This window comes from Poecilia reticulata, chromosome 2 (assembly GCF_904066995.2).
Source record: "Poecilia reticulata chromosome 2, P_reticulata-male-v2, whole genome shotgun sequence".
Lineage (NCBI taxonomy): Eukaryota > Metazoa > Chordata > Actinopteri > Cyprinodontiformes > Poeciliidae > Poecilia > Poecilia reticulata.
This window is the reverse complement of record NC_088831.1, coordinates 44,444,035-44,465,588: the sequence shown is the minus strand read 5'-3', so window position 1 is coordinate 44,465,588 and position 21,554 is coordinate 44,444,035. Positions and strand designations below refer to the sequence as shown.

At 40.9% G+C, this 21,554-nt stretch overlaps 1 protein-coding gene across 14 annotated transcripts in view; it reads right to left on the bottom strand.

The window, feature by feature from the left end:
• Positions 1–2,836: 2,836 nt before the first annotated feature.
• gulp1a (GULP PTB domain containing engulfment adaptor 1a) overlaps positions 2,837–21,554 on the bottom strand; it is a 60,991-nt gene continuing 42,273 nt past the window's right edge. For 9 of the 14 annotated variants that reach the window (XM_081604714.1, XM_017303373.2, XM_017303354.2 and 6 more), the window contains 9 exons: positions 17,039–17,110; positions 14,377–14,475; positions 14,032–14,169; positions 7,696–7,845; positions 6,684–6,770; positions 5,554–5,793; positions 4,782–4,920; positions 4,618–4,712; positions 2,837–3,522 (listed from right to left, as the gene is read on the bottom strand). In XM_081604714.1, coding sequence (XP_081460840.1) covers positions 3,451–3,522; positions 4,618–4,712; positions 4,782–4,920; positions 5,554–5,793; positions 6,684–6,770; positions 7,696–7,845; positions 14,032–14,169; positions 14,377–14,475; positions 17,039–17,110 — 1,092 coding nt within the window. In that variant the 3' untranslated portion in view covers positions 2,837–3,450. Of the gene's footprint in view, positions 3,523–4,466; positions 4,478–4,617; positions 4,713–4,781; positions 4,921–5,553; positions 5,794–6,683; positions 6,771–7,695; positions 7,846–14,031; positions 14,170–14,376; positions 14,476–17,038; positions 17,111–21,554 lie in introns of all 14 variants that reach the window. The other 5 variants (XM_081604712.1, XM_008404235.3, XM_008404243.3 and 2 more) reach the window with 5 other exon arrangements.

Genomic DNA, 21,554 nt, shown 5'->3' with positions numbered 1-21,554 from the left:
ATGTAGTTAGCTCTTGCTATTGGTGTTAGTTCCTGCTATTGTTGTTAGCTCTGGCTAATAAAGTTAGCATTAGCTAACATAGTAAACAGTAGAGCGTTAGCTTGTTCTAGCTAATCTCATATTTAACGACATAAAACGTTTGAGGACATTTTCCTCAGTCTGGTTGTTTTTGTCAACGTGCACCATCTTGATTTCTTGTTCTGCCTCATCAGCAGGTGCACAGGTGAAAAATGGTGACCTCTACAGGTAACAAATATAATGAACATGCAACTTTTGAAGTAATTGAGATTTTATGTATCACAAACAACTTTTAGGTTAACAGAAAAATGACCAACATGTTTGTCACGAAAACAGTTTTGGTTCCAAACCATACAAATACTTGGACTACACTAGATAACCTTCAGGTCAGCCGTGTGTCCAGTTCCTACTCAAAGTAGAGAGAGAGAGAGACGAACCATTTCTGACAGATTTTAGGTAATTATTTAATTTATTAATCTTATTCAAGCTGCAGGGATGTTTCGTAAAAATGTATTTCCTGGAACCAAACACCTGAATCAGCTTTAAACGCAGCTGATAATCATCATAACGAGATGCAGCAGGAAAACGGAGAGGAGGAAGATGAGCGAGCAGAGACTAGTTTATCAGGCGGAAACATCCGGCCTTTAATTAGGTCAACAGCAGCCATTAAATTCCTCAACACGCGGCGAAGCAGCAGGATCCGCGCTGCGTCATCCATACTGGAAACCAGCTGAGGTCTGATGGCTTTAGCTGCACTCACTGTTAACGTATGGAAACATCATCAGAGGCTCAGTTTCCTGTTATTCTTTAAGTTATGCTGCCACCTAGTGGAGCTATCATGCCTGACTTGCTGCTTTGCATTAAAAAAACGTTTTAATTTGGGTTTTAGGTTCTAGAGTGGTCTAGTCAAAGCCCCTCGATCCCACAGATAATCTGTAGCTGAATTTTTAAAAAGGTTTGATCAAACAATGTTGAACATTTCAGGGGGAAGAATGGAGGAAAGCTAATAAATACTGACTGGAAGAGATGAATACTTATGTAACGACATATGTGTCATATTTTTGTCAATATTTTAGCAGGAACTGAAATTATAAGCTTTTCTTTTTTTTTGTTCTTTTGTCAAAAAAGGCCAAATTTTGTTGGCTTTGACAGAGAAAGGGGTTGAATACTTTTTATATACACTGGGGCCGTTTTGTAATTAAATCCATTTTTTGGTTGTTGTTGCATTTTAGGACATTTAGTAAAAGTGAAATCTGGCTCTGAAGAACATAAATTAAAACTTGAACATTTATAATAAACATTTGTCAAGAATATGTAAATTTTTTTTAACACTTTCCACAAAAAAGTTGAAACACTATGAATATTTTAGTTTTTTATTCATAAAAAACAACAATAAACAAAGAAAAGTCATGTTTTGTCAATAATGTAGCCGTTTCTGACTTAATATCCGGGGCAAAAACAAACAAAACCCCCCCGTCACCGGTTGTGACGTCAAGAGAAGGTCAGAATTGAAACGTCCGAGGCGCAGTAAAGGCATCATATGAGCAGATTTGTAACCGTGATTCTTCCACATGGTGTAAAAAATTAAAGTTTTGCTCATCAAAAATGTTTTAGATGAAAACGTTTTAACGCAACGAACCCAAATAAAGAGGTTCTACTCAGTTTTAATCCTCCGAATGGTCCAAACCTCCAGTCCGGGATCCTCCAGCAGCCCCCGCATCACTCTCCCTCCTCAGTCCGGTCAGCGGAACTCTCCCCCGGCTTCTCTCCATCATCAGTCCGCTCACCTGCGGAGGCCTCCGGCTCCTGCTCCGCCTTCTTCTCCTGACTGTCCTCCTCACCTTCCGTCTGCTCGCTCTCGGAGCCGGAGTCGTCGTCCAGCGCCTTGGGGTCGAAAAGCCGGGGTCTCCCGGCTCGGAGCCGCAGTCCCTCCTCGTACCACTGGCGGTAGGCTTTGACCACCGCTGCCCGGGAACAGCCCACCGTCTTGGCCGTCTTGGAGACGCTCAAGCCCAGCTCCCTGGCCACCACCACCTGGCCCTTATCGAAGTCGCTCAGTTCATCGTCCTCCATGTTTCTCCGGCTCACCAAAGTTCGAATCAGGGCGGGTAACTGGCGAAAATCAGGCTGACTGGACCAAGATGGCGGCCAACTCTCCCTCACAGTCGCTTTCAAACTACTTCTTCTTCTTCTGTAATTATGGTTTATCTGCTGCACCGCCACCTACTGGCGGACATTTGGGACTGCATGAAAATGGGAGCAAAAATTAAATTTATTCCATAAAAACTGGCTATATTAAATTAACTTTGAGGTGATATTAATAAATTAAGATGTGATTTAGATGGAAAAGTTATAACTTTTAAGTTAAATCTAAATATCTGCACATCTTTTAATTAAAAACAAAGAAACCATAAGATTTTATTGTTATATTTTGGAAAAGGAAATTCTATGGAGGTTAGACCCTGCCAAAACTGGCAATAAAAATAGAAAGCAATAAGTGGCTTTAAAAAGTTTTTAATGTGGGAAATATTTTGGCTAAAATAAAAAAAAAAAATTATTATGCAGTGTGATATGAACCAATATTTATTATTTTCATCTATTAATTTAAATGTATAACTATTTATTATTTCTATTTTAATCCTAATCTTTTTTATATACTTTTTAAAGTTTTTTTAATTTACTGTTACATTCTTTAAATATACATTGATTTATTTTCTCCTCTCTTTGCATTTTGTCTGCATTTTCTTTGCCAATTCTGGCAGGAACAGTTCTCCATAAATATCTAAACCAAAGCAGTGATAGACTGAGTCATAGAAAATGTTTTTTTCCCCAGAAGGAGTTTCTTTAATAACTGCAAAGTAACCAAAAGTAAATGACAGGAATATTTCTGTATGGACTCGGAAAATGTAGGGGAAAAAAATACAATGATTACAGAGTTTGGGGGGAAATTAAAAGTAGAAAATGTAAAATAAAAAACAGAAACAACCAACATGTGTAAGAGTCAGTGGGTTAAAAAGTTATGGCTGGAGTAATAATCTATATAAAAAGGAATAATGTGAGGTAAACCATTCAGTGAAGCTGAAGGTTGGTGTTAATGGAACACTTAATGTTTGTCAGCTTTTGTTCTCCATATAAACAGGAATGTGTCACCAACACAGAATTCACACAGATATGAAAACTCTGCCACAGAGTGTACCATTGGACATCTCAGACTATTTACAGCAAAGGTACCCAAAACGTCTCCTTCCAGAATCTTCTCAGTTCATACAAAAATAGTTCTTTACTTTAACAGATCCAAGTTTATGCTGAAATATCGAAAAACCAACCAAAATGCAAATGCATATAAACCCCAAGATGGCGGCTGTGACATCTCAACCATGGAGTGGATTTTGGCACTTTTTCCATACAAACGAGTTAAAAGTTTTGTTGGCATCAGCAGCGGCCGTCCAGCGGGTCCAGAGAGAAGACGGTGCCCTCCATGGTCAGTCCCATTTTGAACCCCTCCTGTGGGAAAACAAGCAGGAGGATGAACGCTGCGGATAGAGGAGCTAAACGAGCCGGATTCATCTGGAAGCTCAGAGAGACCAAAAATAACAAACAACAACCATCTGGAGTCAAACTGCTCCCACATGCAAAGTCATGCTTCACTCAACTGGGTCAGAAATGACATGGCATGCTCATTGGGTTGGTGCTTTATGGTAGACTGTTATGAGTAGTCAGTATCTTACCTGCAGGAGTAAACAGAATGAGCTCAGCTTGAGAAATGCAAATGGAGTCAAGCCAACAGCAATTCTAAATCAATCTGACAGCTAATGTGAGTCAAGCTAACTCAGATTCAGGCTAAAAGTTAGCCGGAATAAAGATAAAAGCTAACTTTATTCATACCAACACATAGCCACACTGAAGCTAACAGCTAACCAGAGTCAAGCTAACATCTACGCAGAGACAGGCTAATAGCTATCCACACTCAATCTAGCAGCTACTCCAACTCATGCTAGCAGCCAACCAAAGTCAAGCTAATAACTAGCCAGAGCAAGACTAAAGGTAAAGGCTAACTTTATTCACTCCGATAGCAACCCACAGTGAAGCTAACAGTACCTCAGGCCCAAGCTAAAAGTTAATCAGACTACACCTGAAAGCTAACTGTTTCCACGTCAACAGCTACCAACAGCGAAGCTAAAAGCTAACCAGAGTAAAGCTAATAGCTAAACAGAGTGGAGCTAATAGTCAACCAAAGTCAAGCTTACAGCTAATCAGAATCAGGCTAACAACGAAGCAGAGTCGAGCTAAAAGCTAACAGTCAGGTCAACAGAAACTCAGAGTCAAGCTAGCAGCCGCTGAGAGCAAAGCTAACAGGAGCTTAGAGGATGAGGATGTTGGTAAATATGGAAACATGCAGCAGGAAACGGCTGCAGTCGCAACACAGACAGCAAAGCAAAGGTACAAACCATCTCTGCCGCTAAGAGAGGGAGGAAGACAAGAGACACGTTCAGCTGTTAATAATTCAGGAAAGAGAGAAAGGAAACACATTCAGTAGTAACGTCGCCCCCTGCTGGCGACACCAACACTGGTTATTGGGTTTGAAGTCCCAGGCCTCACCTGCATCTCATCGAGCTTCGACTGGATATCTGGAGGGAAGTCGGCCGCGCCGCAGGTGAACGGGTCAAACGGCTCCGCTCCGAACAAATCTTTACCTGCAGACAGAACCACAGTCAACCCGCTTCCCTCGCTTCCCCCAAACCCGAGCGGTTCTGTTGGCTCACTCATGTCGGGCGGCAGGGAGGTCGGCGGCGGCGGAGGGCAGCCATTACTGGCCCTGCTGGGAACCAGCGGCGTCACCGTGGAGAAGGGAACCATGTCGAAAACGTCCGTGGACTGCAGCTTCACCGAGACGCTCCCCGCCTGCACCAGAACACAAACCGTTACTGACCCGGCCGACCCGAGACACAGAACACCACACAGGAAGGAAAGGCTACGGGAGCAAATTAGGGCCAAAAAAATTAATAAATTCTGACTGTTATCTCAGAATTTGGATTTCTTTCCCTCACAATTCTGAATTTTTTTACAAAGTTCTGAAAAAAACAAAACAAAAAGCTATAAGAGATGATTTTTTCCTCTCACATTTTTTCTGACTTTTTCTCAAAATTCCAACTTTTCTTTTTACAATTCTGACTTTTAACTCAAAATTTTGACTTTTTATAGAATCCTAACTTTTCTCAGAATCGTCACTTTTTTTTTTTTTACAATTTTAACTTTTCATCAAAGTTTTTATTTTTGTTAAATTGTTCATGCATCACCCAGCAAATCTATTCTTAAAACTCAAATCTACCAAATACATTTGTGTGGATAAATTACAGGTTTACCAATCCTAAAACAAGGAAAATAGTTACACGATTATTTTCATTTGCTAACAACATAATTGACATACACCTACAAATTTTTAGTTATTTTGACACAGAATTAGAATGTTTTTTTTCAGTGGCCCTAATTGTCTTCCGTAAAAAGCAAGAGAGAGCAGAGAAGAAGTTAGTTTACACGAGGCCGCGGGATGCTGCAGGCCTCGCCGGCTTTAGGAGGAAGAGGAGGAGGAAGAGGAGGAGTGTGTTTAGCAGGCGGAGGGGTTAGTATCCCCGCGGAGACGCTGGAGTCCGGAGAGCTCATGGGCGTCAGCGTGACGGAGGAAATCTCCAGACAGGACAGCGACGACACGCTGTGAAACCAGAAGAGAGAGGACGGCCTGTGCAGCAGGAAGGACTCGCCCGCCGCGTCCGGCGGCTGGGGAGAGACAGCGCACCGCCACCACAGAAGAAGACGGGTTAGTCAGAGAGCAGCGCTACGCTAACCGCCATGCTAACCACCATGCTAACAGCCATGCTAACCGCACTGCTAGGCGGATCGAGAAATCGCTTCGTCTGCACTCTAACGAACTAACTCACATGAAAAATAAAACTTTCAGGTACCTGAATGAGTTTTACAGAAACAATATTTAATCGATTGAATTGTTTCCTTTCCCAACTCCTCAAAATGGGAAAAACAAGAGAAAACGCCTTTAAGAAAATAAAACATCTGGATCATCTACAGCAGGGGGGATTTTAAACTATATGCTAATTTGTCTTGATTAAACAAGGCAATTATTTCTTTTAAGCTGTTTGTAATGACATTTTTGATACATTAAGCTAAACAGGTAAGCTCAATGCTAAGCTAAGTAGCTACAGGAAGAGCTATGCTAAGCTAAACTGGATGCTAATTTGTCTGATGAGACAAAACAAATTTCTTAAATTTTTCTTCAAATGAGGCCAAAAAATGAGCAAATGAAGGTTTTTATTTGAGGTAAAGTTTAGATCTATAATGTTTTTACACAAAATAAATCTGATGATTTTATTGGTTTGATTAGAATATTAAACAGTGGTGACCGCTTGTTTTATCGTAGTTATTGATCAGATTGTTAATTTGATGAAGACAGAAGACAAAGTCGTTTGTTGTGCAAACTGCCACCAGCAGAGGGCGCCACTACCCGGACAGCGATGGCCTCTAAACCAGGACGTTTCCGACTGTTGGTTGTTTCAGGTTTTATTTCAGGTTTTGTCAACATGTTTTCTGTGGTTCTGGTTAATTTCCAGATTTCAAACCCACTGGAGTCGAACTGGGGGACGTTTTGTTCTTACTGGTGGCACATGAGCGATCATCAGCTGCTCCTCCAGCTCCTGCAGTTGTTTCTTCAGCTCAGCGTTTTCCGTTTCCAGTTCCTGAATCTGCGAGAGCAAAACGGTTTTAATCTTCCGTCGGAGGTTTTTACACCATGTTTTCAGAGAACCTCTGCGTTACGCTGAACTAAACATGAGATTTAAGCTGCTTTCAGGTTAAAGGCATCAAAATGTGGAGAATTTTTAATGCAGAAAAAAAAAAAACATCAATCACTATGGCAACGCACTGCAAAAACACAAAGTCTTGCCAATAATTCTGGTCTAATTTCTAGTGAAAGTTTCTTAGTTCACTTGAAATAAGACAAAACCAACTGCTAAAGTTTTCTGCAAGATTCAAGTTTGTTTGGAGTAAATTTTAAGTTTTGTTTTTTTTCTAGCGTTTCCTAAACCGTCACAAACTTCTCTCAGTGTGAAGGCGCCCGGTTGCCATGGTTACCGCGTCCCTCTGGACATGGGAGGTTTCTGCGCCGTTGACCATCAGTTTCAGCCAAACTGTGGAGAACAGAACCTGACCAGACCTCAGCACCTTTGGATCCGGCGGAACCTCGTCTGGAGCATTCATGCATCGGTTCCATCCAGAACCAGTCCTGGGAGGTTTGGGCCGGTTCTGCCCAGGCCGCTGAGCGGTACCGAGCGGGTCGGTTCTGTTCAGGACCGGCAGTTTCACTGACGTTAAACACGACAAACTATATAACGCGTCAGGATTCTCTACGTTTTTCTGACCCCCAATCGATGCGACTGATGTTTATTTCCATCAGGTGTTTCTCTGAGGAAACGGAGCTCAGACCGAGGACCAGCAGGTCAGAGGTCACCCAGGTGTTCAGCTCCTCATGCAGTCAGACGAGTTCCCAGCAGAAATCTAATCTCAGTCTGCAGCTCGTGGCATTAATATTCATCAGCTCACTCGCTCTGACGGATCGAGCAGGTTGACGGATTTAAAACAATCGATAGACACAAGCTCAGCATTAATTACTGAAACCATCAATGCAGCGCCCCAACGCCGTACTCTCTTCTGCAGCCCGCCGATCTGCTTCCTCGTCTCCACGTCTTTCCCTCCAGACTCCAGAAACTTCTTGTAGGCCAAGTCGAAGGCCTGGCCGATGGTGAGGGTGATCTCCTCCGCCTGAAAGACACGACTCAGCTGAAACGTCTCACAGCCTCCGGGGTTTGGGAAAAAAGAGCTAAAAACACGTACGCTTTAAAAACACGTACGCATTAAAAACACGTGCGCGTTAAAAACACGTACGCGTTAAAAACACGTACGCGTTAAAAACACGTACGCATTAAAAACACGTGCGCGTTAAAAACACGTACGCGTTAAAAACACGTACGCGTTAAAAACACGTGCGCGTTAAAAACACGTACGCGTTAAAAACACGTACGCATTAAAAACAAGTACGCGTTAAAAACACGTACGCGTTAAAAACACGTGCGCGTTAAAAACACGTCCGCATTAAAAACACGTACGCATAAAAAACAAACACGTACGCATTAAAAACACGTACGCTTTAAAAACACGTACGCTTTAAAAACACGTACGCGTTGAAAACAAGTACGCTTTAAAAACACGTACGCATTAAAAACACGTACGCTTTAAAAACACGTACGCTTTAAAAACACGTACGCATTAAAGACACGTATGCATTAAAAACACGTACGCATTAAAAACACGTACGCTTTAAAAACACGTACGCATTAAAAACACGTACGCATTAAACACGTACGCTTTAAAAACACGTACGCTTTAAAAACACGTACGCATAAAAAACAAAAAACACGTACGCGTTAAAAACACGTGCGCGTTAAAAACACGTCCGCATTAAAAACACGTACGCATAAAAAACAAAAAACACGTACGCATTAAAAACACGTACGCGTTAAAAACACGTACGCATTAAAAACACGTACGCATAAAAAACAAAAAACACGTACGCATTAAAAACACGTACGCGTTAAAAACATGTGCGCGTTAAAAACACGTGCGCGTTAAAAACACGTCCGCATTAAAAACACGTACGCATAAAAAACAAAAAACACGTACGCATTAAAAACACGTACGCGTTAAAAACACGTACGCGTTAAAAACACGTACACATTAAAAACAAACACGTACGCATTAAAAACACGTACGCTTTAAAAACACGTACGCTTTAAAAACACGTACGCGTTGAAAACACGTACGCTTTAAAAACACGTACGCATTAAAAACACGTACGCATTAAAAACACGTACGCTTTAAATGCATGTACGCTTTAAAAACACGTACGCATTAAAAACACGTACGCATTAAAAACACGTACGCATTAAAAACACGTACGCATTAAAAACACGTACGCTTTAAAAACACGTACGCATTAAAAACACGTACGCATTAAAAACACGTACGCATTAAAAACACGTACGCTTTAAAAACACGTACGCTTTAAAAGCACGTACGCTTTAAAAACACGTACGCGTTAAAAACACGTACGCGTTAAAAACACGTACGCGTTAAAAACACGTACGCGTTAAAAACACGTACGCGTTAAAAACACGTACGCGTTAAAAACACGTGCGCGTTAAAAACACGTGCGCGTTAAAAACACGTACGCATTAAAAACACGTACGCATAAAAAACAAACACGTACGCATTAAAAACACGTACGCTTTAAAAACACGTACGCTTTAAAAACACGTACGCGTTGAAAACAAGTACGCTTTAAAAACACGTACGCATTAAAAACACGTACGCTTTAAAAACACGTACGCTTTAAAAACACGTACGCATTAAAAACACGTACGCATTAAAAACACGTACGCATGAAAAACACGTACGCTTTAAAAACACGTACGCATTAAAAACACGTACGCATTAAAAACACGTACGCTTTAAAAACACGTACGCTTTAAAAACACGTACGCATAAAAAACAAAAAACACGTACGCATTAAAAACACGTACGCGTTAAAAACACGTCCGCATTAAAAACACGTACGCATAAAAAACAAAAAACACGTACGCATTAAAAACACGTACGCGTTAAAAACACGTCCGCATTAAAAACACGTACGCATAAAAAACAAAAAACACGTACGCATTAAAAACACGTACGCATTAAAAACACGTACGCGTTAAAAACATGTGCGCGTTAAAAACACGTGCGCGTTAAAAACACGTCCGCATTAAAAACACGTACGCATAAAAAACAAAAAACACGTACGCATTAAAAACACGTACGCGTTAAAAACACGTACGCGTTAAAAACACGTACACATTAAAAACAAACACGTACGCATTAAAAACACGTACGCTTTAAAAACACGTACGCTTTAAAAACACGTACGCGTTAAAAACACGTACGCTTTAAAAACACGTACGCATTAAAAACACGTACGCATTAAAAACACGTACGCTTTAAATGCATGTACGCTTTAAAAACACGTACGCATTAAAAACACGTACGCATTAAAAACACGTACGCATTAAAAACACGTACGCATTAAAAACACGTACGCTTTAAAAACACGTACGCATTAAAAACACGTACGCATTAAAAACACGTACGCATTAAAAACACGTACGCTTTAAAAACACGTACGCTTTAAAAGCACGTACGCTTTAAAAACACGTACGCGTTAAAAACACGTACGCGTTAAAAACACGTACGCGTTAAAAACACGTACGCGTTAAAAACAAGTACGCGTTAAAAACACGTGCGCGTTAAAAACACGTGCGCGTTAAAAACACGTCCGCATTAAAAACACGTACGCATAAAAAACAAACACGTACGCATTAAAAACACGTACGCTTTAAAAACACGTACGCTTTAAAAACACGTACGCGTTGAAAACAAGTACGCTTTAAAAACACGTACGCATTAAAAACACGTACGCTTTAAAAACACGTACGCTTTAAAAACACGTACGCATTAAAAACACGTACGCATTAAAAACACGTACGCATGAAAAACACGTACGCTTTAAAAACACGTACGCATTAAAAACACGTACGCATTAAAAACACGTACGCTTTAAAAACACGTACGCTTTAAAAACACGTACGCATAAAAAACAAAAAACACGTACGCATTAAAAACACGTACGCGTTAAAAACACGTCCGCATTAAAAACACGTACGCATAAAAAACAAAAAACACGTACGCATTAAAAACACGTACGCATTAAAAACACGTACGCGTTAAAAACACGTGCGCGTTAAAAACACGTCCGCATTAAAAACACGTACGCATAAAAAACAAAAAACACGTACGCATTAAAAACACGTACGCGTTAAAAACACGTACGCGTTAAAAACACGTACACATTAAAAACAAACACGTACGCATTAAAAACACGTACGCTTTAAAAACACGTACGCTTTAAAAACACGTACGCGTTGAAAACACGTACGCTTTAAAAACACGTACGCATTAAAAACACGTACGCTTTAAAAACACGTACGCTTTAAAAACACGTACGCATTAAAACACGTACGCATTAAAAACACGTACGCATTAAAAACACGTACGCTTTAAAAACACGTACGCTTTAAAAACCCGTACGCTTTAAAAACACGTACGCATTAAAAACACGTACGCATTAAAAACACGTACGCATTAAAAACACGTACGCTTTAAAAGCATGTACGCTTTAAAAACACGTACGCATTAAAAACACGTACGCATTAAAAACACGTACACATTAAAAACACGTACGCATTAAAAACACGTACGCTTTAAAAACACGTACGCTTTAAAAGCACGTACGCTTTAAAAACACGTACGCATTAAAAACACGTACGCATTAAAAACACGTACGCATTAAAAACACGTACACATTAAAAACACGTACGCATTAAAAACACGTACACATTAAAAACACGTACACATTAAAAACACGTACGCATTAAAAACACGTACGCTTTAAAAACACGTACACATTAAAAACACGTACGCATTAAAAACACGTACGCTTTAAAAACACGTACGCATAAAAAACAAAAAACACGTACGCGTTAAAAACACGTGCGCGTTAAAAACACGTCCGCATTAAAAACACGTACGCATAAAAAACAAAAAACACGTACGCATTAAAAACACGTACGCATTAAAAACACGTACGCGTTAAAAACACGTGCGCGTTAAAAACACGTGCGCGTTAAAAACACGTCCGCATTAAAAACACGTACGCATAAAAAACAAAAAACACGTACGCATTAAAAACACGTACGCGTTAAAAACACGTACGCGTTAAAAACACGTACACATTAAAAACAAACACGTACGCATTAAAAACACGTACGCTTTAAAAACACGTACGCTTTAAAAACACGTACGCGTTGAAAACACGTACGCTTTAAAAACACGTACGCATTAAAAACACGTACGCATTAAAAACACGTACGCATTAAAAACACGTACGCTTTAAATGCATGTACGCTTTAAAAACACGTACGCATTAAAAACACGTACGCATTAAAAACACGTACGCATTAAAAACACGTACGCATTAAAAACACGTACGCATTAAAAACACGTACGCTTTAAAAACACGTACGCATTAAAAACACGTACGCATTAAAAACACGTACGCATTAAAAACACGTACGCTTTAAAAACACGTACGCTTTAAAAGCACGTACGCTTTAAAAACACGTACGCGTTAAAAACACGTACGCGTTAAAAACACGTACGCGTTAAAAACACGTACGCGTTAAAAACAAGTACGCGTTAAAAACACGTGCGCGTTAAAAACACGTACGCTTTAAAAACACGTACGCTTTAAAAACACGTACGCGTTGAAAACAAGTACGCTTTAAAAACACGTACGCATTAAAAACACGTACGCTTTAAAAACACGTACGCTTTAAAAACACGTACGCATTAAAAACACGTACGCATTAAAAACACGTACGCATTAAAAACACGTACGCTTTAAAAACACGTACGCATTAAAAACACGTACGCATTAAAAACACGTACGCTTTAAAAACACGTACGCATAAAAAACAAAAAACACGTACGCATTAAAAACACGTACGCGTTAAAAACACGTCCGCATTAAAAACACGTACGCATAAAAAACAAAAAACACGTACGCATTAAAAACACGTACGCATTAAAAACACGTACGCGTTAAAAACATGTGCGCGTTAAAAACACGTGCGCGTTAAAAACACGTCCGCATTAAAAACACGTACGCATAAAAAACAAAAAACACGTACGCATTAAAAACACGTACGCGTTAAAAACACGTACGCGTTAAAAACACGTACACATTAAAAACAAACACGTACGCATTAAAAACACGTACGCTTTAAAAACACGTACGCTTTAAAAACACGTACGCGTTGAAAACACGTACGCTTTAAAAACACGTACGCATTAAAAACACGTACGCTTTAAAAACACGTACGCTTTAAAAACACGTACGCATTAAAACACGTACGCATTAAAAACACGTACGCATTAAAAACACGTACGCTTTAAAAACACGTACGCTTTAAAAACCCGTACGCTTTAAAAACACGTACGCATTAAAAACACGTACGCATTAAAAACACGTACGCATTAAAAACACGTACGCTTTAAAAGCATGTACGCTTTAAAAACACGTACGCATTAAAAACACGTACGCATTAAAAACACGTACACATTAAAAACACGTACGCATTAAAAACACGTACGCATTAAAAACACGTACGCATTAAAAACACGTACGCATTAAAAACACGTACGCATTAAAAACACGTACGCTTTAAAAACACGTACGCATTAAAAACACGTACGCATTAAAAACACGTACGCATTAAAAACACGTACGCTTTAAAAACACGTACGCTTTAAAAGCACGTACGCTTTAAAAACACGTACGCATTAAAAACACGTACGCATTAAAAACACGTACGCATTAAAAACACGTACACATTAAAAACACGTACGCATTAAAAACACGTACACATTAAAAACACGTACACATTAAAAACACGTACGCATTAAAAACACGTACGCTTTAAAAACACGTACGCTTTAAAAACACGTACGCATTAAAAACACGTACGCTTTAAAAACACGTACGCATTAAAAACACGTACGCATTAAAAACACGTACGCATTAAAAACACGTACACATTAAAAACACGTACGCATTAAAAACACGTACACATTAAAAACACGTACACATTAAAAACACGTACGCATTAAAAACACGTACGCATTAAAAACACGTACACATTAAAAACACGTACACATTAAAAACACGTACGCATTGAAAACACGTACACATTAAAAACACGTACACATTAAAAACACGTACACATTAAAAACACGTACGCATTTTTCACTGTCGAACACGTAGCAGAGGTGCTTGTTGGACTCGGAGTCTTTGCAGATGAAGGTGAATATCCGTTTGTCCGTCTTGTCGTCGGCGCAGAACGATATCCGGTGCAGCTGACAGTTGTGCTGCACATCCTGCGGCACAAAATCCTCCGTTACTCACAGACCGGACCAACCGGATCCGTCCTGCAGGGAAACCACTTTCACATCGTAATGAAATCTGGATGTGGAGCAGATCTACCATCGGAGCGTTGCCATGGTTACCCTCCGCCGTTTCTTATGGGATGTTTCTGCCCCATCAGTTTCGGTCAAACCGCGGAGAACGGACCCGACTGGACTCACCTTGGTTTTGGGGTCCAGGATCTTCACGCCGTAGATGGAGATCTGAAGCTCCACTTTGGGAATCTTCTGGCCCTCCGACTTCTTGATGTGCCTCTGAAACTGTCGGACACAAAAACAGAAAAACGACATTTTCTAGTTGTCAACTAGAAAATGACCAAACAACTAGACCTGCTTCACGCCTCAACGCTGGGCTGAAGCTGCTGGAACTATTGCATTTAGCTTCCATGTGTAGCATTAGCGTCGGCTAAATAATGTTAGCATAGCAATTTAGCATGAGCTAACTGATGTTTACGGTTAGTGCTATAGGATCAGTTTGGCTAACTCAGCGATGCTCAACGTTGCCAAAAACTTAAAAACCAGGATGGTAGATGTATGGAAAGCCAAACAGACCAAAGTTGTCATACTTTGCACAGTGATAAAGTTTTTATTTTTTTATATAATTAAAAAGTAAAATGTGTTTTTATTGTGTTTGCAGCCGATAGTCAGTAATTCACTGCATGAATCTTGAAGTTTTCATACAAATTAATGGTAAATTCGACATCAATTAATTTAACTTCCCTTTGGGATTGATAATGTATTTTTAATGTAATTAGAGATATCCTAATTTACTATAATATGTCTTGCCATAAACTAATTTCAGTGTGTTGAAGATGATTTTATGGTAAAATGGCCTGCCATAGCCCTGCTGACCCTTCCTGGGTTGATGGGCAGCAGCAGTTGATGGGCAGCAGCAGCTGCTGTGTATTATGTCACAACCTTTCAGAATAAAATCCGTTTGTTAATTTAACCTGAACTTTCTGTTTGGGTGTTTTATTTTGAAAGTATTCAGGCTTTTCAGAGCATGTTTTTTCTGGACGTGAACTCAGAGGAGGGCTAGCTGGTGTGTCAGGGATGGTAACCATGGCGACCTGGTCTCCACTGTGAGACGTGTTGCAACAATGGAGTCCTGGCGTCGGGAGAGCAGGCCTCCCCATCGGCGGCCTCTCACGATTTGGCAGGAGGCGTTGGGAAGAGGACATCTTCCCAGGCTGGGCCTGGACTGGGATGTATGCTGGGGTCAAAGGTCATCCACTGGGGAGCTCAGGGAAACTGGGCACTTAAATCCTGACCAACTGCAGTAGACTGTCTGGGGGTTTATGACCAGTTTGCCACCAGTTTTACCAGTAAAATTAGTTTCTGCGTTTTCATTATAAATGAGAGCAAATCTTTGGCAGTATTCAGATGACGTCCACACAATTAAAAAGATTTCTGTGTTTCTATTAAATAAGAAAATTACAATGAATAAGTTTTAATTATAAAAAAAAAAAAAAACAACCCAGAGCTCAAATTAGTGTTTTTGTTTGTTTTTAACTTGGTGTTTCCATAAAGCAAATTTATTTTCAAATTATGCAGTTTTATGGTGAATGGAAACAGTTTAAGATGTGTTGGGAAAACTTGTAGGAGGGAAAATTCACGTTTATCACATTTTTATAGTTTCAAAACAATAAAAAAAAAGTTTATTGCTGATTTTTGGCAATAATTTGATGTGTTTTGGTAAATGAGTCATTTCAAAAACCAAAAACTCAAAGACTGTCAAATCACACTGCACTGGAACTGGCCCGTTACCTAGCAACCCCGGCCAGGCCCGGCCCCGTTGCCTAGCAACCCCGGCCAGGCCCGGCCCCGTTACCTAGCAACCCCGGCCAGGCCCGGCCCCGTTGCCTAGCAACCCCGGCCAGGCCCGGCCCCGTTGCCTAGCAACCCAAGCAGAGTTCCAGAGCGTTGGGTCAGCTGGTTTTGGTTATTTAATGGATGCTGCACTGCAGAAACACAAAACCTTATCAGGTATTTTGATCTAGTTTCAAGTGAAAATATCTTCGTTCCCTTAAATAAAACAAAACTGACTTAAAAGTAACTTTTCAGCAACATATAGGAGCTTGATTCAAGTCAGTAATTAATGTTTATGAATAAAGTTCTGGTTCTACTGGCAGATTATTTCACTTATTATCTAGAAGGTTTTCACCAACATTAAGAAATTACTGACTAAAAACAAGCTTTTATTTCCCGCTGAAAAGTTACTCGGTTAGATTTTGTAATTTTTTTTTTTAGTGTACTGAGACATTAACAGTAGAAATTAGACCAAAAATACTTTGTAAGATTTTGCGTTTTTGCAGTGTTTTATTGTTGAAACCACGTGCCGCGTTCCTGTTGGTTGTGCAGAAGGCTCCACTTGTGCTTTTCAAAGACGTACGGTTGTGTAATTACGCATCTGTTTGCAGCCAAAAAGCAGCTCAAGACAGGCAGAACTCTTGATTTAGTGAAAAAATGTGTTGTATATTATATATAGATCGATTCAGGGCAGCATGAAATGCCCCCTTTAATGTTTCCGGGTTATTCTTTATCAGAATACAGCTGAAGATCAAGTAAATGTGTTTCTGTTGGTGAGTAGCGGCCGTCGTCCAGCTGCGGTTTGGCTTGATTTAATGTGAAGTTAACGATCTGAACCCGCCGCCGTTTATTTTAATGTTTTACTCAGAAAAATCAAAGTGTTTCAGCGAAGGAGCTGATGAATAATCCATCCAGCAGAGTTTCCTGCGCTGGACGAACTGCTCATCCAGCACTTCCAGGCATCGACACCTGAAAACCTCCCAGGTCACCTTGAGCCAACTCTGCTCAGCCTTACCTTCAGCTTCCTCACTGCGTCCTTCACCACTTCGGTGCCTTTCGGGGCTTCCACCTCCGTGTTTCCCAGGAACTGCAGAAGAAGAAAATGCAACATTTTTCCGTCTGATCCTGCATGAAATGAGAAAAAGTGTCTTCTGCTTTTTGTTAGGAAAGTACGGAGCCCCTAAGGGGACATGGAGGAAAAAAAAAAGGAAAGAAATCTCGGCTTATTATCTCGAGATCCCGACTTTCGAGATAATAAGTCGGGATTTCTTTCCTTTTTTTTTCTCTCTCCATGTCCCCTTAGGGCAGTGGTGTCAAACTCATTTTTATTTTGGGCCAATCAAAAATCTGAATGTTCTTAAAGGGCCGGTTGCACCAGAATCTATTGATAAAACCAATAAAACTGTTAAAATATCAATAAATAGCTGTTCCTCCAGGATTTCTGATTATTTTAGTGTTTATTTTTGAAATCAAAATGACAGATTTTGTGGTGAATATTAAGAAATATTTGTAATTGTTATTTTTTTTTCAGTATTTACGTTAAATGTGATTCTATCACTCGCTCTATCGGTTACGGATTCAATGTTTTTGACCAATTTTGAGAAAATTAGCAGTAAAATCAGGACAAAAATGTGGACATTTTTTGATTTTGTGTGATTTTTGCAGATTTGTGAAAAACTGGACGGACCTATTGATGTAATTTGGAGTCCAGAGGGCCACATAAAAAGCTACGGCGGGCCAGATTTGGCCCCCGGGCCTTGAGTTTGACACCTGTGCCTTAGGGGCTCCGTAGGAACGTTTTTCAGATTTTCACTGCAGTTTTAAAATCAAAGATAAGAAGTTAAAAAAGGTCGTCGGTATTTTTTTAACGATTTTTATTGGATTTGGTCAAAAACAGTTAAAAAAAAACTTTCTTTATAAAAAGTCACCAGAAAATAAGTTTTCATTTCTTCCATTTGTCTCCGTTGAAGTAAAGACTGTCTGTGTTTTAGCTTTAGCATTAGCTTCTGCTAAATAATGTGTTAGCATAGCAAGTTAGCACTAGCTAACTAGTGTTTCTGATTAGTGCTTTAGTTTTTAACGTTTTTAACGTTTTAGTTAGCGATGCCAACCACTGCAAACCCAGCATGGTGAATGTATGGAAAGCCAAACGGGTCAAAATGCGCATGCTGTGCAGTACCTGAAGTTTTCTAGTAAACATTGTGGTAAAGATTTAACTCATTAAATGTAACTGCAGATCCAGAAAATGTGTTTTTATTGTGTTTTCAGCTGACTGATGATAAATATTGTTGAAAATATTTATCCCATAAAGCGTAGGAATCCTGTATTGTGCTTTTTATCCAACAGATGGCGCCATTTTCCTCCCGCTGAGCTCGACGTGTGCAGCCGGCTCCATTACCAGGCTTCATAAATATCAATGTTGCTCCTCTAAAGGCTGTAGGAAACAAAATAAGGAGTTCGGCCATCGGAGCAGAGCAAACAGCCGTGGATCGTCTTCAGCATCCAGAGTAAATGCTGACTCTGCTAATCCCCGTTAGCAGATGCTAACGATGCGCAGCCATGGCTGTCCATGTTCTGCCTCCATGAAAATAAACTCTTCCTTTATAACTTTAACCAGATTTACAGCGTTGGAGAATCATCTACGTGTCAAATGAGCCCATCTTGCATCTGATCCGGACTGGAGCAGTTTTATTTTAAATCGTTGCTGAGAAGTGAAGCGGTTTCTAATGAACTGTTGGAAAACGGCAGATGAAGCTTTTATGCAGAATGTCAGCGCTGCGCCTCGGCGTGACAAATGAACTCTGTGCGGAGTGGCGGTCACGTCTGCGGAGCCCAGAATAGAAAAGAGCAGCGCGTGTTCTTGACCGTTGCATTGTGGGGCGGCGACCGGGGACGGTCGAGGAGGCGACTCGAGCTCCGAGGCTCATCCATCAAATGATTCACGCCGCTGAAAAACGAGCCGGCCTCCCGTCCACGTTTCCACCTCAGGCCGGCCCGAGGAGTTCGTTCAGACGACGCAACAAAGAGCCGAGTCCGAGCGCCGCTAGAGCCGACCGGCTCGCATGGAGGGAAGCGCATTGAATGCGACTAATTTAACACGAAAAGCTCCGACTGTGACTCTGATGATCAACAACTCGCTTCTCTTCTGGGGAGACTGGAGACACTTTCTGGTTCCTAACTGGTCCAATAGAGCAACTTCTGAACCAGGAAGGTTTAAAACATTCCTGTAAATATATGATGATTTTCTGCAGAGGATCATAGAGCAGTGAGACACGGATTATGTTTCCTTATCCCAGAGAACAACATCTGGTTCCAGTGAGCTCAGGATCTGCTGACCTGAGGGGTCATCAGGATCTGCTGCCTCGCTTCGTTTAGGGAGGCAGCAGATCCTGATGACCTCAGGGGTCATCAGGATCTGCTGCCTCGCTTCGTTTAGGGAAGCAGCAGATCCTGATGACCTGAGGGGTCATCAGGATCTGCTGCCTCGCTTCGTTTAGGGAGGCAGCAGATCCTGATGACCTGAGGGGTCATCAGGATCTGCTGCCTCGCTTCGTTTAGGGAGGCAGCAGATCCTGATGACCTCAGGGGTCATCAGGATCTGCTGCCTCGCTTCGTTTAGGGAGGCAGCAGATCCTGATGACCTGAGGGGTCATCAGGATCTGCTGCCTCGCTTCGTTTAGGGAGGCAGCAGATCCTGATGACCTCAGGGGTCATCAGGATCTGCTGCCTCGCTTCGTTTAGGGAGTCAGCAGATCCTGATGACCTCAGGGGTCATCAAGATCTGCTGCCTCGCTTCGTTTAGGGAGGCAGCAGATCCTGATGACCTGAGGGGTCATCAGGATCTGCTGCCTCGCTTCGTTTAGGGAGGCAGCAGATCCTGATGACCTCAGGGGTCATCAGGATCTGCTGCCTCGCTTCGTTTAGGGAGGCAGCAGATCCTGATGACCTCAGGGGTCATCAGGATCTGCTGCCTCGCTTCGTTTAGGGAGGCAGCAGATCCTGATGACCTCAGGGGTCATCAGGATCTGCTGCCTCGCTTCGTTTAGGGACCCCTCAGGTGACCTCAGGGGTCAACATGGTTCTCTGGAGCTGAAACTTGTTTTTCAAGACCAAGACGGGACGATTAAAGGCCAAGATGAAGACCAGACCTTCTAGAACAAAACTAAACCTTCTGAGACGAAGATCAAGACAGAACCACCATGTTATGGTTGCATGTCATTAGCATATGCTAATGCACAGTGCTAAGACGCTCTGTAGTCTAAGCTACGAGGAGGATATATGGAATCAAAGTGACTTGAGGAGGACTTGAAGAGGCCTGGATGCTAACTGGGGGCTAACTGGAGGTTAACTGGATGCTAACAGGGGGCTAACTGGAGGCTAACTGGATGTTAACAGGAGACTAACTGGATGCTAATGGGGCTAACTGGAGGTTAACTGGATGCTAACAGGAGGCTAATTGTATGCTAACAAGATGTTAACTGGATGCTAACGGGGCTAACTGGATGCTAACAGCAGGCTAACTGGATACCAACAAGAGGTTAACTGGATATTAACAGGAGGCTAATTGGATGTTAACAGGGGGCTAACTGGATGCTAACAGGAGGCTAACTTTATGCTAACTGGAGGCTAACTGGATGCTAACAGGAGGCTAACTGCATGCTAACTAGATGTTAACTGGAGGCTAACTGGATGTTAACAGGAGGCTAACTTTATGCTAACAGGAGGCTAACTGGATGCTAACAGGAGGCTAACTGCATGCTAACTAGAGGCCAACTGCATGCTAACTAGAGGCTAACTGGAGGCTAACTGGATGCTAACTGGAAGAGATTTTTAATGTCAGTGAGTTTCTTGACTATATAACCACCAAATATCACATGAACCTGTAAATATCTCAAATATCTTTAGCTTCCTGCCGACCACATGCAGCACACTGATCCCTAAACATCAACATCCTGTCATGGTGATGGAGAACCTTAGCAGTTTGAAATACTTTGTTCAGGCTTCAGATTGTTTAGCGACTGACGTAGAGCATTTGCTCGTCTAACAGACTGAGCTGCAGGCCAGTCAGCCTCACACACAGTCACTGTTTACATGTTGGGATTTTGTTATCCAATGAATTGATTGTCAGAAAACTGTAACTCAGAGGAACAGAGGAATTATTCAAATTGATTATTTGAATAATTCAAATAATTAATCAAATTCATTATTTGAATTAATAGAATAATTGTCAAAACAGATTAATTTGGTGGTTATTCTGATGATTAACTGATTAATCGGCAGAACAACCATTAGAATATTTGATTATTCATCAGAATAATTGTCCAAATAATTGATTAACCTTTAAAATAATCATCAGAATGATCAATTAGAATAATTGATTAGTCATTAGAAAAATAGTTAGAAAATGAGCATCAGAATATTTGATTAATTGTTAGAATAATTATCAGAATAATCGATTAATCGTCAGAATAATCGATTACTAAAACAATCTTTGGCTTCAGCCTGAATCCCCCTGCAGCTCAAAGTGACCT